The sequence below is a fragment of the Fusarium proliferatum genome, assembly GCF_900067095.1.
Source record: "Fusarium proliferatum ET1 genome assembly, contig: FPRO_scaffold003, whole genome shotgun sequence".
Classification (NCBI taxonomy): Eukaryota; Fungi; Ascomycota; class Sordariomycetes; order Hypocreales; family Nectriaceae; genus Fusarium; species Fusarium proliferatum.
In genome coordinates this window covers 2,835,112-2,851,141 of record NW_022194792.1, presented here as the reverse complement: position 1 = coordinate 2,851,141, position 16,030 = coordinate 2,835,112, and the positions used below count along the sequence as shown (strand labels likewise).

The window sequence follows — 16,030 nt, the reverse complement described above, 5'->3', positions numbered from 1 at the left end:
AGCTGCTTCACGAGAAATTGACTTCTGCCTGTAGGTTCTTGACTGAGGTTGCCCTTCGTGCAACCTTTTGAAGATCTGCATATTCATTTTCTGGTGGCATGAATCGAGAGAAGCTCAAGGGGGCTTGCAGATTCATAACTAAGGCATACAAGAGCGTTATTATAAGTCGAGGCAATCCAGAGAGAATATGTTCTAGTGCATCCAGTTTCATCATTGATAACAAAGCGTTGGGCAGTCACTTATCGCCATGACTTGACCATTTCTCTTGGAAGGATCAGCCTCGGTAACACTGAAAAACCAATAAACTTATCCCCCATGTTTGTGGCATATTCGAGGATATAGCCTATGTTGAAGGTTAAGGGGAAGCGATCATAGAAACAAAAACCCATTGATTCAGGAGACCAAATTGTGGATTTCCTTAGGATCAATATTTCAAACAATAGAAGGTCATTCTTCAGGAGATCCTGCATATAAGGCACCTCGTCCAGGAATGGAATGGACGACCTTGTGAGGATGTGAACATTCAGGCACGAGGCAACGCCGACCTACACTTTCCAGAAATCACGTCACTCAAAGGGAAGGTGCTCAACCTCTCCACTCATACCTTACTTCAGTTGCACCACTCACGACTTTCGACTTCCACCTTTCACTTTTACACATCCAATCTTCTCATTTGAGAGAGGCTTGACTGAAAAGAACAATCCCCCTCTTCGATAATTCTGAGCTCCTTTAGTTGTATCGCTGGTTGGTCCTTGAAACGCAAAAGAGGATATCTCCTCCAGCACACAAGACTCCGCTGTGTTTTCGTTCCAAAAAGAACCCTGTGAGCGACTCGACAATATCCGGAGAACATTTCAAGAACAAGACAAGCAAACTAAGAGGCGCCCTGCTCCAGACGCCGGAACAAAACTCGACCCAAAACGACCACGACCATTTAGTGAAACTACAACACCAGCATCGTCAACAGAGGCTCACGAATCTTCAAAGAGCAACACAATGGATCATAATGAGCCAGATTTGGAGAGCATCATGATCAAATTGATAGGCCCCCAGTCGATTACAACAGCCGAGTTTGACCTGATCGCCCTACACCCTGAGTGGTTCACCACACTTGGCGAACGCGTGAGACTAGCTTTGTCTGAGTCCCGCGCTCTTCGAATTCTCGAGGAAGTCTCGATCGACTATGAAGTTTACCCCGGTCAATATCCACAGGTAGATCACTATCTCACACGACATGGACAGTTGCAGCGAATGATAGACGCTTCTAGGATGATGCAACGTCTTTGGGCTCGGCAGAAAGCAGATGATGAGAGGCTGGACTGGTAACCCCTACTGTTGAAGACAGCCCCCATACATGGACTGAAGACCTGGCTACCTTTGCAAGAGGCTGTCTCGAAGCACTCAGAGGCGCAACTGTTGACGTCGATGATGATATGGACGGATCACGTTCCCGAACTGAGCATGAAGAGGATGCTTGTATGAGTCCTGATTTTCCGGAGATCATAACCTTGTCAACTGAGTTCGCGGGACATATGCGAGATCAGATTCGTAATCTCCCTTGCCGGGCAGTGGAATGGGATGGTCTACTGAAAATATTGAAAGAGGGGCCACCTGTCAAGGAGGATGTTTTACTTGCCATCAGAGCCATAATGTGTGGTTTGGTGAAAGAGCTTCTTCGTGCCAGGTCAGTGTTGGAAAATCGCATGCGTGGGGTTACTTCCGAGAAACAAGCAATTGTGATGCTTCAAGCGCCTACTCATCTGGCCAGGATGGTTGGTGTTCTGAATATCGAGAAAGATGGGGAGATCGATTCATATGCAGAATGGAAAAGTCTGGAGAAATGTTTCCCTGCCAGGTATAAAGGCTTTTGGAACGATATCGACTGCATGTGGCCGATCCTCGCTGATATCCGAGCTTGGAGCGTTGTCAGTCGAAATCTCCACAGGATATACCAGTCAGAGGTATGCACAAATCAAATGGAACTCCTTCTCAAGTTCTCAGTTGATTTGCATACCACCCGATTTGATCGTCATTCAAAGGGTCGTCCCCACGTCTGAGTCTGGCTGAAAGCCGGCCCATTAGAATCGAATTTTCGACAACAGTCCGACGTTAAGAACATGTACTTCCGAGTCTCAGTCAACTCAAGGGTGCAGGCCATTGACATTTTCTTCATGTCATACAGTTGAGTTGTTCTGAAGGCCTCAAATCTTGGGCTTAACGTATGCCATCACAACCTACCAACGACTTTGTCAATATGGAACAAGCACAAGAGTATTCGGTGATGAGGAGATAGAGCCTGGTGGAGTTAATACGAGTGTTATAGCATACTTTAATCTAAAACAAAGTACATGTTACGTGTAATCTGCTATTATTGGTCTCGAGTAATTCCACAACGAGGAGGGGACAAACCTTAGTAGAGTTAAGGATGACTTATGAGAGGAGTAAAGAGCCTACTTCCATACATTAGGATACCGAGCCAAACCTATTGCCATGTAACTTAAGATGCAGCAAAGGCATATATTATATCAAAAAGTAGAAGGAACTCTGTGTTAAACAGCTTGAATGAGTGAGAAGACGGACGATTGATGTATAAAAGAGAGACAACTGATCCTGGTTCCGTCCAATGCAGCACTATCAAGCGTCTCCGTGAAAAGTAAAGAACAAGGAGTAAAGGAAAGGGGTGTAGCTGGCGCTAAGAACCTCCAACACATAAAGCCCTGGCAGAAACAAAAACGGGTGATGTAAAGACGAGAGCGCAGCCGCATGAAACTTCAGACACTGGAAGAGTAGAAGCATAGATAAAGAAATGGAAATGGAAAAAGAAGATTAACACAAGAGCATTACTGAAGCAGGCCGATGATGGCGTATCAGGCCGAATGTGAAACTTGGGACGGGTGTGTTCAGCTGGAGCCCTACTCGGGAGTGTTTTTTGGGTCTTTCTTGGGCTGCAGGGGAAGGGTGGTAGTCTGTAGAATAGGCATGCGATAAACTCCATTGGGCTTCCTCAGCCAATTCTTTTCTTTGAAGAAGTCGAGTTCCTTGGCAATATCAGTACAACGTAAAGATTGAAGCGGAGGGGGCGGAGGCACATACAGCAAGCCATTCAGGCTCAACAGCGGTGACATTTGACATATACTGGATCCCAGAGTAGGTTAAGTTTCCAAAGAGGATGCACTCATGATTAGCTCCAACCTGGTGACTATCTGGGTGGATGCCAGCCTGCCAGTTGGCACGAACGACGCGGTACTGGCCAATACCGGCTGGGTCACGAAAATCTGAGCGGTAGTAGAAGGTTCGGGTCAGAGCTTTTCGTATGTTGATCTCGTAATTTGGATCGATAAAGGGGGTTGTATTGGGCGCTCTCCAATCCGGAAACAACAAGTGGAATTGTTCCTTGAGTTGTTGTCGAACCCGTGCGACCTCGTCTAGAACGGAGTGGTTGAGGAACGCATCAAAACACCACTGTCTGATGTCCAAATCGATCCTTTCCTTCTTGGGAGCTCAGGGGATGTTTGTTGTTTGGCGTGACTGTAGGCATGGAAATGCGTGGAGTTGTGCGAGACGGTCTGATGTAAAGTCGGCAAATTGCTGTCGGGCAAGATCAGCATAATACCTGACTCCATGTGGTCGCAAGTAGATGTTGGATCCATCGAGAGCGGCGAGAGCCAGCATTTCAAGGCTACAACGAAGTTTGTGAGCCTCTACGATGGCGTTGAACCATACTGGATGGACGTGTAATTTGGAAGCCCGACGGCCACGTTCAGTAATTGCCCCTTTACTATCTATGTAGCCTCTAGGTTCCAAGTTAGCAGGCACACCGTGGGGAAAAGAAGCTATAGGGTCCTTACATATGCCCAAGGTCCTCCAGCCCGCGAAATAAGATCTCGGGGTGAGGTGGATCGACAAAGTCGAACTCAGCGACGTTGTCAAATCCCATGGCCTTGAGCTTTGAAATGAATTCAGAAATCCCATTCTCGTGGATTTTGGGTGTTGAGAATGCCTTCGTCTCCTCCTTGAAGGACTTGTAAGTGTACAGCCTATAGCAAAAGCCAGGCTTGTTTCGACCGGCGCAGTCAGCACGCAGACGGGCGGCAGCTTGTGATATTGGACCCGTGATTAGGGTGTCTAATCTCATACGCGGGTTGTACCCATTGTGCTTGGCTTTGCCAAGATCTGGCCGGTTAGATATATTCACTCGCAGCATCATAAGCGTGAAAACATACCTATGATATGGACAATGCCATCGACAATCATGCTGGCCTCAGCAATGTTGGTGGCACATACACACATTCGCTTTGTTCTCTTTTGGAGCACTCGACTCTTCTGGTTCTCTGGTAGTTCAGAGTACAGCGGCAAGACCTCCAATTTGCGAAGCAGGAGACAGGCTTCCTCACACTCGGCAGCGGATGAGGGAAAAAATGAGGATATCTCCATCCTCCTCCTTTTCGTGGATATATTTGGCTAGATTCAAGGCCGCGCTGAAGACTTCTAGAATAGGTTCCTTGATGTATGTGATCTGGACGGGATGGTTCTGGCCAACGAGCTTAAAGTGAGTGGCCTTTTTGTCGCCGAATTAGTCGAGGAACCTTTGAGCGTCTGACGTAGCCAACATGACCACTACTTTGAGGTCGGTACGCTGGGATATTGCCACTTTTAGTAGGCCAAGCAGCATGTCAGTTGCCAATGCACGCTCGTGAGCTTCGTCTATGATGATGCAGGCCTGTTACGATTAGTGACACTTATTCTCAGCGCAAGGAACCATAGGCAAGAAATTACAAAGTCGTTGAAGTTTGGTTGTTTCCCAGCCACCTCCAGCAGTGTTCTGTCCGTCATGTAAAGCAGCTCAATCTGATCATGCCGAAGTTTGTCAAACCGCATAGCGAATCCAACCTCTACTCCGACGTGTACGTCCATCTCGGCGGCAGTACGTTCAGCCGCTGAAGCGACCTCGATCCTACGAGTATGAGTACAAGCAATTTTTCCATTTCCTTCCCATTCATCGAAGAAAATAAACTGTGGTATTTGGATGGCCCTTTCAGAGCCAGGTTCGCTGGACAAAACAATGACCTGTTGCAATGTTAGATGCTCCCCATGAATTAGTTGTTCGAAAAGCCTACTTGGTGTTGGTGATAGGCGTCCAGGAACTCTTGTCTTTTAGCAGAGACAGGAAGCGCTCGTCGCTGCTTCAGGAGGTCAAAATACTTTGTCGAGTGTGTCTCTCCAGGGCGGAAAGGATGGTCCTTGCCATCCTCGATCGCGATAGCCTGGGCAGCTGTGGTTTTGTTTCTCTGTAGTTTATCCATCGTTGAAAAGGGGCTCGGGTGGAACCTAAGGGATGATTATACTTGATGAATGGGAGCGACGTGGCTGTGTGTTGGTATGTGTTATAGTGTATGTTATTCGGTGATAATGCTGTTGATGTTGATTTCAATTCGCGGCCAACATTATCACTTACGGGCTCTTATAACTTCCTGATGGTCCTTGAAGGTACAGATTCCGTTGACTGGCAACTGTTGGGCAGTGTCAGGGAACCAGGGGCTGCCAGTGCCGCCATGGATCCATGCCCAAGTGCCGATATAACAACAAGAGGGAGAAAGTATACCTACTTACCTACCTAGGTATTGATCTTTTCTCTCCCTCTTTATTCACCGGCACATTCATCATAAACCCATTTCCGTTTTCATTTCATTACATTATTGCGTACTGCTACATCATCGCTATCACCATCCTGTCATTCGGTGAGTATATCACATTTCTCCCGCCCCCTTTTTAAGTTTCTGACGAGGCTCTTAGACATGACCATACACAGGCCTCTGAGGGAGATCCGTCAACAGTCAATCGCCGATGGCGTGGTTACCTTAACATTGGTTCACTCAACTATGAGACCCCAAAAACCGAGGTTCACAAATTGCTGCAAGATCACGACTTCAGCGTCGAGATTTATTGGCCGAACTTTGAGCCGGTTTTGGGCGAATCAGACCTGGGAACCGCCATCATGGGCTGGTGCTGGGTCCAGTTTCAACGGAGAGAAGATGCCCAACGTGCAAAAGACGTACTGAATGGAACCATCTTGTATGGAAGACGCATCAAGACGGGGTCCGTCACCCACCAAGTAAGTGTTTCTCTAGTGCAACCTTTTATACTTTTTCTTTCTTCTCTTTTTTACATACTGTTGGTATCTGTGTCTCTGATCGTAAGACAACATATACAGTTGATGGACAGACGGAACAGGATCGGGCCTGACATAGATATCGCGACAGACCTGTATCATCTTTCTATATGACAGTACATAGTCAACAGCGCTATTCGGACGCAAAACTCTCTAAATACCTGATTCCTCATTTGGAGTGGATGAGGTGCTGGAATGTCTATATGACTTTGTTATACAGCCTAGCATAAGGTTTCCAAATCCTGAGACTTATTTATTCTCACTTTCATTCATAGCGATCATAAGTGATACCTGAATGTTGTAAAAATATGCAACAATAGTCTGCCACTCATTAGTACAACAGTTCAAGAGAAGGTCCTAAGCCTCGAGCCAAACACAGCGAGCTTCAAAAGATGGAGAGTGCCCCTTGAATCACACCGGAAGGCCCCCCTTGTGGGTGTTTTATCCGCAATTCACATCTAAAGAGGTCGTAGGATCTATATTGAATACTCATCAAGTGGCCTACAAGTTCCCTTAATTGAGTCATAAACTAACTTCTCCTGACTCTGTCACAAACAAATTGTATTCAAGAGGATGCCATGAGTCTTGTGGCCGTTACGCTACATAAGGTAATAAAACCATATATCAAGCACAGCTTTGGTAATTTGTTCAATATCAGAACAACTCAGTAAGTCACCAGTGACAAAGGAACTCTATCTGCTCGTTCTTTGTGGTGTTCTTGAGTTGTCTTTGTTTCACAGTTGGTTTTAAGTGGCCATGTTCACGTTTGACTTTTCTCAGCACTCGAGGTTAAATCCAATAAATAGGTGGTATCCAGAAAGGTCGTGAACTCTTCAAAGCTATATTTCGATAAAATTTCTCGACATGACTTCTAAAGGGTATAGACTTTTAAGAATGGACCATATAATCTGCAAGTTCTCTTCCTTTTTATCGAAGATCTTCTCAAGGCCCAATGTCTTTAATATCCCGACTCACACAGCAGTCTCAGCCAATTCTCAATATGGAGACCCATAACATACAGTCGAAGACTATGGAGAATAATCAAAAACCACTATTGACCGCCGACATGGCAGTTGGTACTGTTACTGTTGAGGCTCCCTTCGATGAGCTCAAGAAAGGCAGGGTGTTGATCCTCAATGGATTTCCAGGCACGGGAAAAACAAGTATTGTGAATAACCTCAAAGAACGGCTCTTCGGCCAGAAGATCCAGATAGTCGACAGCCCAATAATGGCCGGACAATTTTGCGCTCATCCATATAAGCGAGGGTGTCGATCTGCCTACCTTCATGAGATCCGAAGATTGGCAGACCAGGGCTACACTATCCTGGTGACAGCTTCTCTGGCGAACAACATATCGAGCCAACAAGTCATCGAAGACATTATTGGAATCGTCTCCGGGAAAGACATCTCCCTGTTCTGGATCAACATCAGCCGCCAAGAGGTTGTACAAGATCAACAAATATCGAACTCGGCCCGGTTAGCGAACGACGAGTTGAAGACAGAAAAGCCTGATGTCTTGCCTGCTACCGCCGAGCAAGGTCAACTTGTTCTTCCCTCAAGCCTAGGGCATAAGCTGGATGGGATTAGCATGATCACTCGAGTGATGAATATGGGGAATGGCATCGAGGAGGCAGTCAGGAAGGTATCGGAGGTGATGGCCCGAGAGGAATGAGACAACATTGGGTTTTTGTTCTACTTTTGTTCTTTTCGTGGGAGTCTTGGAGTCTGGGCATTTCATGATACCCAGTTCAGTTCTTTAGCGTACCGTTGAGACCACATACAAGCACATTTGCTAGATTTCGGAGCGCACACAAGACAGTACAAATGAACAATAGTGCAGACTGGAAATGCAGAATAATATTAAAATCATGTTCAGTATGCAGTTGCGTGCGTACACAATTATTGAATCAAAGTATCACGCAAACGTGCAACACCATACCCTGGATCGTGATACCATCAAACAAGCATTCCTAGGCCAATACAAGTAAGACAAAACAAGGGAATTAAAAATGTCATCGTCGGAAACAACGGAGCTCAGCTGGGCCCAATAGAGCCGTCTACCCATGATTATAAGACATGCTATGTCGTCGGCGAGCATTGCACTATGAATGCTAGGCACAGGGAAGCTGCATAAGAGATTACTTGGCCCAGTTCGTTTGTACAAGCATAATTCTAGGCATAGCTCTATTTTCAGGATTAGAAACACCCCGAGTCTTGCCTGACTCGATCGACTCGATCAACGGAGAAGTTCTTTGGAATGTGATGGTATGTCTGACAAGTGACAGCCATGTTCCCAGAGGCCAAGACAGCATTATTCATGAACGGCGAAATAGTAAGCCGTAGCAGTTGGAAAAATCTGAAATGTCGAATTTTTTAGCATTACCGAGAGGAGGATCGACAAAGCAGTACGCTTATAGCGAAACGAGACCGACGTCCAAGCGAGCATGTTCCTCGGGGTTCACGGAGAGACTATTGACTATCTCGGCGTCTGTATAGTTTGACAGGCCGGGAGCACAGCAAAGCACAGGATGCACGTGGGTAAGTGCACAACGGAAAGAAATATCATCATCAGCAGAGGGAAAAAGCAAAAGCAAAAGCCAAAGCAAGCCCTGGCTAATAAGGACATGGGCCTTTTATTAGACGCGGATCAGGAGGACGGGATAAGGAGCATGGACCGGGTGAGAAGAGAATTAGGTAAGGACCTCGCCTAACAATTAATTGCCTTGGCTTGCTTTTGCTTTTGCTTTGCTTTGGGTTGAATGAGAGGCTTTTGGTCTATACGAGATGAGCGATGACATGTCTCAATTGACAAGTCGAGTGAAGTATCTGATTCTTGGCTTGAGGCGCATGGTGAAACGGGGATATCGTAAGCAGGAGGAGAGGCAGCAAAGAGGGACATAATTATAGTGAGCGAATAGACGTAGAGAGATGCTAACAAATTCGAGATAACAAAGCTATTGTTTAGGTCAAGCCTTGAAGGCCATTGGTGCTGTGCCTAGATGGACGCCATCTAGGACTTGAAACGCGCGGCGGCCGTATAGCGTCATGAGCATGGGACACAACTCCAGGGGGAGTGGATAAAAGCCCGGTAGTTTGGTAGAATTTGTGTTATTTACCTCCACAGGCGACATTGGCCTAGATTTGGCTCGCAGGCAGTTAGTGCTTGGTGAACCTGAACTTGATCGAGGCTGGCAAGAAATGGAGATATCCATCACGGCATTTCCTTTGGCCGGTTGATGATGACTGACAAGACAAACAGTACTCCGTAGATAGACACCTGATGCAACATATGCATGCACTCCATAGTATGTATAATTCAGCTATTATTATTCAGTTTCCTCAGCTGGGTTTCTGCAGCAGGGATCAAGTACGAGGCATAAATGCCCAGGATATCGCTTTGTTTAGACCTTCAACGTTTCTTGCCACGAACTGGTGGCGGGATTCATATAAACCGGTTATCTATTATATGCGGCTTCAAGTAACGGTAAGGTTATTTGCCTCACAAACCAAGGGCCACTGACATGTTGAAGAAAAGCCTCGTGGATATTGATCTACTGTTGATCGCTCGGAGGTTCCATTGACGGGAAGTCAAACCAATGTTACTACTACCCCAATACCCCAAGTGCCCGGATGATAATTATACGTACAGTATATTTGAAACACATCTGCAGCATTCAGTGGCTTTGCGGCAATATATGGACGGCCTGTTGAGATGTTAGAGTTTGAAAGCAGATTACAACGGCCGCTCGAATTGAGCTTTGGTATTTTCTCCAGCAATACCGATCCTCTCTGCACACAGACAGACGAATCTAAAGTGGTGGAGACGTTGCAGCGATGGATTCTAGAGTGCATGCATGCATCATCAGGTAAACCGTATACATACAGAAGCGAGGAGCAGGGGATGGTGCAAATGCAAACACCTATCGGTAGAGGAACTAGGTATTTACGGTACTGTAACTTGGCGTGACCATAGCTGAAAATATCACCACCGCCTACAAGTTATTGTTTCTTAACGACTTGGACTATTGACTACTGACCTCAACTAACCTGAAGAGCTTGCCAGAGAACGCATTAGCCTTCCTGTTTCGTTTCTCCGCCCAGGGACCCCTGTCGATCGTTTCCGCGCCTGGTCACATCGCCCGTTGAGCCTATCATCGTCTTGGACAGAGAAGGTCGAGCTTCGGACCATACTTCAGACATTGCTATCATCATAGAATGTTTGGAGAGAAACAATGCCAACTTGATTGAGCACAGCAAGCAATTAGCTAGCCCACAGCCTAATGCACTTGTACTAGGCAAGGTATTTTAGAGCGATATGCTTGTGTCTTGTAATACAAGACATTCCGGAGTTGTCGTTTCTTGTTCATTTCCATAATTAGTGCAATTGATCTCAATTCAGGTTGTCACTGTACTTCAGACACGCGCCGTCTTCGACCTCCTTCATCTGGTTTGGCTCTGGTTGATAGATATTGGATCACTTGGCCGTTAGGTTTCGAGAAGGCGTTTTGCTTTTTTGTCCCTTCATGTTGCATCACACCCGCAGACAGACACACAGGGAAGAAAAGACACAGTCGTATTGTTCATTACCATCAGAAGATTCTGAACGTCAACATCAACCACAGATAATTTCCCACGTTGGGGACCAGAGCTCACTTTTCGCGATTGCGATTGGCTGTGTTATCTCTCAAGCCGGGGTTGATAGAGTGGGGGTGACGATCCCTGGCCTTAAGGTCACGCTATGGAAGAATCAGAGACTCAGATCGACTCGAAGAAACGGCAGGAATGGGTTTATTATCCTAGGGCGATGAAGATGTTTAGCCTGTAGGAATGGAGTCTCTTCAGAAACAATGACATTTGCCTGCTTCTGTGGTAGTCACCGGAGAAACAGCTGCGCAAATGACTGTAGCCCGGGCAATCAGCACCTGCTGTCGGGATATGGAGCCGAACCAGGTGATAGAAGTATGAAGAAATGCCATGCCAATTCTTCGGTGACATTGTCAAAATGGCAGAACGGCACTGGCCCCTGGGACAATGGAAACTACAACGTCAGTTCAACAACAAACGGTGCAATGGTATTGTTTGTGCGTGTGTGTACTCCGTATTGGAGACCGGTACCCAAGTGCTCCGGCTCTAGTCAGGCCAACAAGTATCCGTTACTTGACATGGCAATGCTTGTCTCTCGTGGTTTGAGTTTCCCCGGCCCTCAAATCAACTCTAGGTCCGAAAAGGAGTGCCCCTCGAACTCTAGATCTCGCCACTTGCACGTTGGCGTTGGAGGCTAGGCTAATAAGCCAACAAAGACGTTGGTTATGACATGTCATGGAACTTCTTCTCCCTGATGACGAGAACAAAGCAAAGAAATCTGCATGACTTGGTGACTCTAACCAAATGAATATCACAACGTCCGAACTATATGAGGTCCGTCCACGGGTCATAACGTCGCGTCGACCTGGACCGCTGAGCGCCATAATAAAAATACCGCCGTCGTGTCCGCCATGTACCCGGAACCTAGGGATCCATGACCCCTGCAGAAGGCGTGCAGTGTGCCCCTGACGGCCCCAGCATCCCGGCCCCTCAATGGGTGGAGGGGATTGGACCTCTGTAGCTCCTCATCTAGCCCCTAATGTAGGTACGGTACGTAAGGTACCGGTACATGCATCGTCTGTTCTGTTTGAGAGACGGACGGCATCCCCTTGCCTTGACTTTGCAGCGCAGGTGCTTCAGTGTAAGATGTTTATTGACTGTAGGGAGGGATTTAGAGCATAGGGGTTTCATTTTCGTTGAGTTGCTTGTCTGTGAGACTGTGACAAAGAGTCAACACCAGCATATTTCACCTACATTCAGTCACTCACTTACATGCGAAAAGATTGGTTACACATAATCACATTATCTGTTCTGCATGACTGCGCCGACAAAATACGACTCAATTGTTTTCCAGTTCCTACCCTCCTTGTTTACTGATAAATGCCCGGCTCACCAAACTAGGAGAAACCAGTCACGGTACCTATCCCAACCTAGAAAGTGACTGGCAGGGGACCAAAGCCCCCTTGTGCGCCATCTGTCTCACAATTTCGCCCGCTGAAGCCCTGTTCGTTGAGTGCTTCTGGTTCATTTCTGCCGTCGTTGTTCCTCCACTTTCGCTCCATTCAACGGACGGGAGCTCCCATTCTCAACTGAAAACGGTACGTATAGGTACTGGACCTCATTCCTTCAGAAGCTGTCTCGCTTCTCTTGGCTCTCTAGCTCTAGGTACCTTAGCTTTGGGTAGACGTAGAGGTAGGCCTACCTTAGTTCTCCACTCACCCCCCGACTTACACCCATTCATGGCTTCTCTCGCCTCTTCTCCCTTTACTTTTCCTTCATCTCCCCCCTCGTTTCTCGAGTTTCAATCTTCTCTCTCTTTTCTTCCTTGCTTTTCTATTCAAAGCCCGGTTGACTCGAGCATTGAATGAAGTCTTGAGCGCGGTGCGGAGCCTCAAGGAATTCGGGCACTCCAAGACAAGTTCGGGGGCTGACCAAACCTGCTAGTCAGCATAACTCAGGAATAAAGACAGCATAATTTGAGAGCATAATAACGACTATTCTCAAAAGTCAACGCGGACGACAACTATTATCGATACCCGAATTTACGAAGGAAACGAGAGGCCCTTTCAGGCTCAACACTATCCATCAACAATGCCTCCCTCCTTGAACACCCATCCCTCCTTTACCCGTCCTCGGACTAGCGACCGCGATGGCAGGCCCAGCACCCGCGACCAGGGCGCTGATCAGAACCTCCTGATCCCCAGCCGAACTTCTTCGCTTCACTCGCGCATCACCCAGCCCATCCCTTCAACCCTCAACATGAAGCCTCAGCAGCGAACCCCGAAGACTTTGACACATGCCTACATGGTTTGTGGTGTTGGCCGTGAGCCTTCTCAATGGGTCAAGGCTCCTGCGCCGGCCCAAGGCAAGATTGGCCACATGAAGGGCGCTGTTGGGCAGTTCTGGCTCCCTGAGATTCTGGGCAGCAGCCCACGTCTCGAGCAGGATAATGAGATTGCGCGGGCTCTTCACTCTGCTATGAGGGTGCGTACACCCAACATGTTAACCATTTAAAATCCATATAGCTGACCAGTGGCAACCATTGTATAGGCATGCTTCCCTCACGATGTCGAGATCTGCACAGGCCGAAGCCAACCTCACTGTGTTCACCATGCTTTCGTTCTCCAGCAGGATTCTTCTCACACTCTTTACGGTATTTGCCTGCGCGTTTGGTCGCGAGCCGACGAGAAGAGGGCCGAGACAATTCGCGACCTTCGCAAGAGAACCGAGAGCGACTACTACGACAACCCTGATGAGACCTACTGGATCCCTTACTGCTTGTCGTTCCTTTCACGATACCCTCTGTACAATCTTCTTGGAGATTATCTCAGAGGTATGTGGATTCACTGGAACAAGGCTACCAACCTGTTCCACGCTGAGGAAGTTTCCCGTATCCTGAGCTTCCCTGCTCCTCGCCTCAACGATCTTGTTCGCATCGACATGAAGGACTACGCTCTCTGCTACCAGTTCCCATCCTCGCCCACAGGATTCCAGAACTTCGCTATGTGGCCTCTTTTCAACTGTCTGTCGATTCCCAACATTGTCGGTGTTATCGAAGCCGCCATCTCTCCTACACGCCGAATCATCTTCGTCAGCCACTACCCTGCTATGCTCACCATGGCTGCTGAGACCGTGCGATACTGCGTTCGAGTTTATGAGTGGAGTGGACTCTACGTCCCAGTCGTGCACGCTCGTCACGCTAAGGAACTGGTCCAGGAGCCCGGCCCTTACATTTTGGGTATCACTGTTGAGTGTCGCTCGCTCTTCACTGCCCCTACCGATGCTCTGGTTGTTGACCTTGATCGCAACTTTGTTCTTACCTCCAGCCCTCCTACTGCTCTCACCCCCGGCCAGCGCAACAAGTTTGTTACACGACTCACACAAGCTCTCAATGGTGATGTCACTCCTTCTGGAGTTCCTCAGCATCTTCGATCTGCTTATGGTGGCGGCAAGCTCGTTCCTGCGGGTCAGATCATCGTTATGCGCGGTGAGGTTGAGTCTATCCAGGATCCTGAGTGGTGGAACCAGGATGCCGTCATGGCTGTTATGGACCACGTCTGTGAGAAACTTGGACGGAATACCGGTATCAAGGCCGTCTTTGGTGGCTCTGTGAAGAAGCCTCTCATGACCAAGGTTTCCATGCGCCATCTTAATGAGATCGTTCGTGAGAGGAACCAGTACTCTCGTGATGCTCTTGAGGCTTGGCAAGATTTCATCAACCTCAAGGGCCGCATGGACACTGAGCTCAACAAGGTTACCAAGCGCAACAACTACCTGGTTGAGGAGCTTGAGAGCTGGAAGCAGCAGTTTCTCAAGTTCCAGGCCTTCGCTGAGACCCTCACCAAGGAGACCCAGGATCTCAAGGTCAAGATCGACACACACAAGAGAGAGAACCGTCGCCTTGCTGGTCTCATTGATCAACAGAAGGATGACAACGCTCGCCTCTCTGTGCGCCTCACCGGAACCGAGAAGCAGCGTGATGACGCTCTCGAGGCTCTTGTCCTCCAGCAGGAGATTGCTGAGGAGCTTGAGCGTGAGCGCAAGAGGAACAAGAAGGAGCTTTCTCAGCTTCAGCACACCAACATGACCATCATGCGACAGCGTGACGAGGCTCGAAGAGTTGTCCTTCATCTGCGCAGTCTCATCGGTGGTCAGAGCCACCACATGGAGCATCTCATCCAGTCTCTCACCAAGCCTGATGACCTTGCCCATGAGATCGAGGAGGGTTACGATGAAGCGGAGGAGGATGTGCAACAGGCTGGTGAACCTGGCCGTCTTACCCCCAGCCCCAATCCCCGAAACAAGCGATACTCTTCGTCCAGCTTCACCGACGTTGCCGATCGTCACCTTAAGGATAAGACTGACGCTATTGCTCACATTGTCCGAAACATTGCTGAGCAATGTCAAGCTGCTGTTGAGGGTCTCCAGCTGGCACATGATGCCGAACTAGGGAGTTCTAGTAGAAGGAATTCTAGCCTCTCTACCACCCAGAGCGATGACGGCCACTCCGCCGCCACGTCCGAAACAGGAGACGACTCCCTCCTGGCGCCGCGGTCCGGGAGGGCGTCCAGTATCCCTCCCACCCCGGATCTCATTCCCAACAGGAGCAGCACAGCAATGTCCTTTGCCTCTACGGCTACGACTCCGGAGCGAGCGTCCCAACAGTATAGCCTTAGAGACGAGATCCCCACCAAGATTGTCGAGGATGACGAAGAGGACTTCGAGGAGAATCGAAGCGACAACGGAGGGGTCACACATGAGACAAGCGTCGTTTCTAAGCATCAGCTCCAGCACCAACAGTCCCTGATGCACAGGCCATCAGGCGCCAGGATCAGCGCTCTTGGTGGCACCCGCTGAGTGTTTTGGATAAACAGCTTAACTAACGTCTGAGCATGAGCCTTGCTTTTTTTGTCAACTTCTCACTTCTTGCTTATTTCGATTTAATTGTCTTGTGTTTGGCGGCTGGCTTGGATCAAAACCTGCGGGTTCGGCGTTTGATGTCCCTTAAATCTTTTTTGTCATTACCATTTTTCTGCCTCATCTGATGAGCAGCTTAGCTCATATACCTATGTTAAGCCTGACGGCCATCTTCTCATTATGTTAGAGTATTCTTCTACGCAGCGGTGTTTGTATAGTCTTCCTCCTTTACCTAGTTGAAGGGGGGTGCAAGAATGAAACACATTCGAATGTTATCCTAGCCTCTAATCATGTGCGAAAGTAATCAACTTGCTGTTGTATACGTCATTGTAACAGCACGTCCCATAGACTTGCAAGCTG

At 48.1% G+C, this 16,030-nt stretch overlaps 5 protein-coding genes across 5 annotated transcripts; 3 read left to right on the top strand and 2 right to left on the bottom strand.

Annotated features, from left to right (window-relative positions):
• Nucleotides 1-996: 996 nt before the first annotated feature.
• FPRO_06116 (uncharacterized protein) lies at nt 997-2,057 on the top strand (the record flags this gene model as incomplete). Its single annotated transcript, XM_031229006.1, has 2 exons — nt 997-1,322; nt 1,346-2,057. 2 exons carry the CDS (start codon nt 997-999, stop codon nt 2,055-2,057), a joined length of 1,038 nt encoding a protein of 345 aa, XP_031079286.1.
• Nucleotides 2,058-2,912: 855 nt separating this feature from the next.
• On the bottom strand, nt 2,913-4,434 carry FPRO_06117 (putative ATP-binding protein PRP16; the record flags this gene model as incomplete). The annotated part of the gene is made up of 5 exons (XM_031229004.1): nt 2,913-3,038; nt 3,094-3,500; nt 3,564-3,793; nt 3,849-4,173; nt 4,224-4,434. The coding sequence occupies 5 exons, from the start codon at nt 4,432-4,434 to the stop codon at nt 2,913-2,915; spliced, it is 1,299 nt and encodes a 432-aa protein (XP_031079285.1).
• Nucleotides 4,435-4,573: 139 nt separating this feature from the next.
• FPRO_06118 (uncharacterized protein) lies at nt 4,574-5,303 on the bottom strand (the record flags this gene model as incomplete). Its single annotated transcript, XM_031229003.1, has 3 exons — nt 4,574-4,720; nt 4,777-5,067; nt 5,118-5,303. The coding sequence occupies 3 exons, from the start codon at nt 5,301-5,303 to the stop codon at nt 4,574-4,576; spliced, it is 624 nt and encodes a 207-aa protein (XP_031079284.1).
• Nucleotides 5,304-7,169: 1,866 nt separating this feature from the next.
• FPRO_06119 (uncharacterized protein) lies at nt 7,170-7,841 on the top strand (the record flags this gene model as incomplete). The annotated part of the gene is made up of 1 exon (XM_031229002.1): nt 7,170-7,841. One exon carries the CDS (start codon nt 7,170-7,172, stop codon nt 7,839-7,841), a length of 672 nt encoding a protein of 223 aa, XP_031079283.1.
• Nucleotides 7,842-12,844: 5,003 nt separating this feature from the next.
• Nucleotides 12,845-15,610, top strand: FPRO_06120 (putative DENN (AEX-3) domain protein; the record flags this gene model as incomplete). The annotated part of the gene is made up of 2 exons (XM_031229001.1): nt 12,845-13,237; nt 13,304-15,610. The coding sequence occupies 2 exons, from the start codon at nt 12,845-12,847 to the stop codon at nt 15,608-15,610; spliced, it is 2,700 nt and encodes an 899-aa protein (XP_031079282.1).
• Between the last annotated feature and the right edge of the window lie 420 nt (nt 15,611-16,030).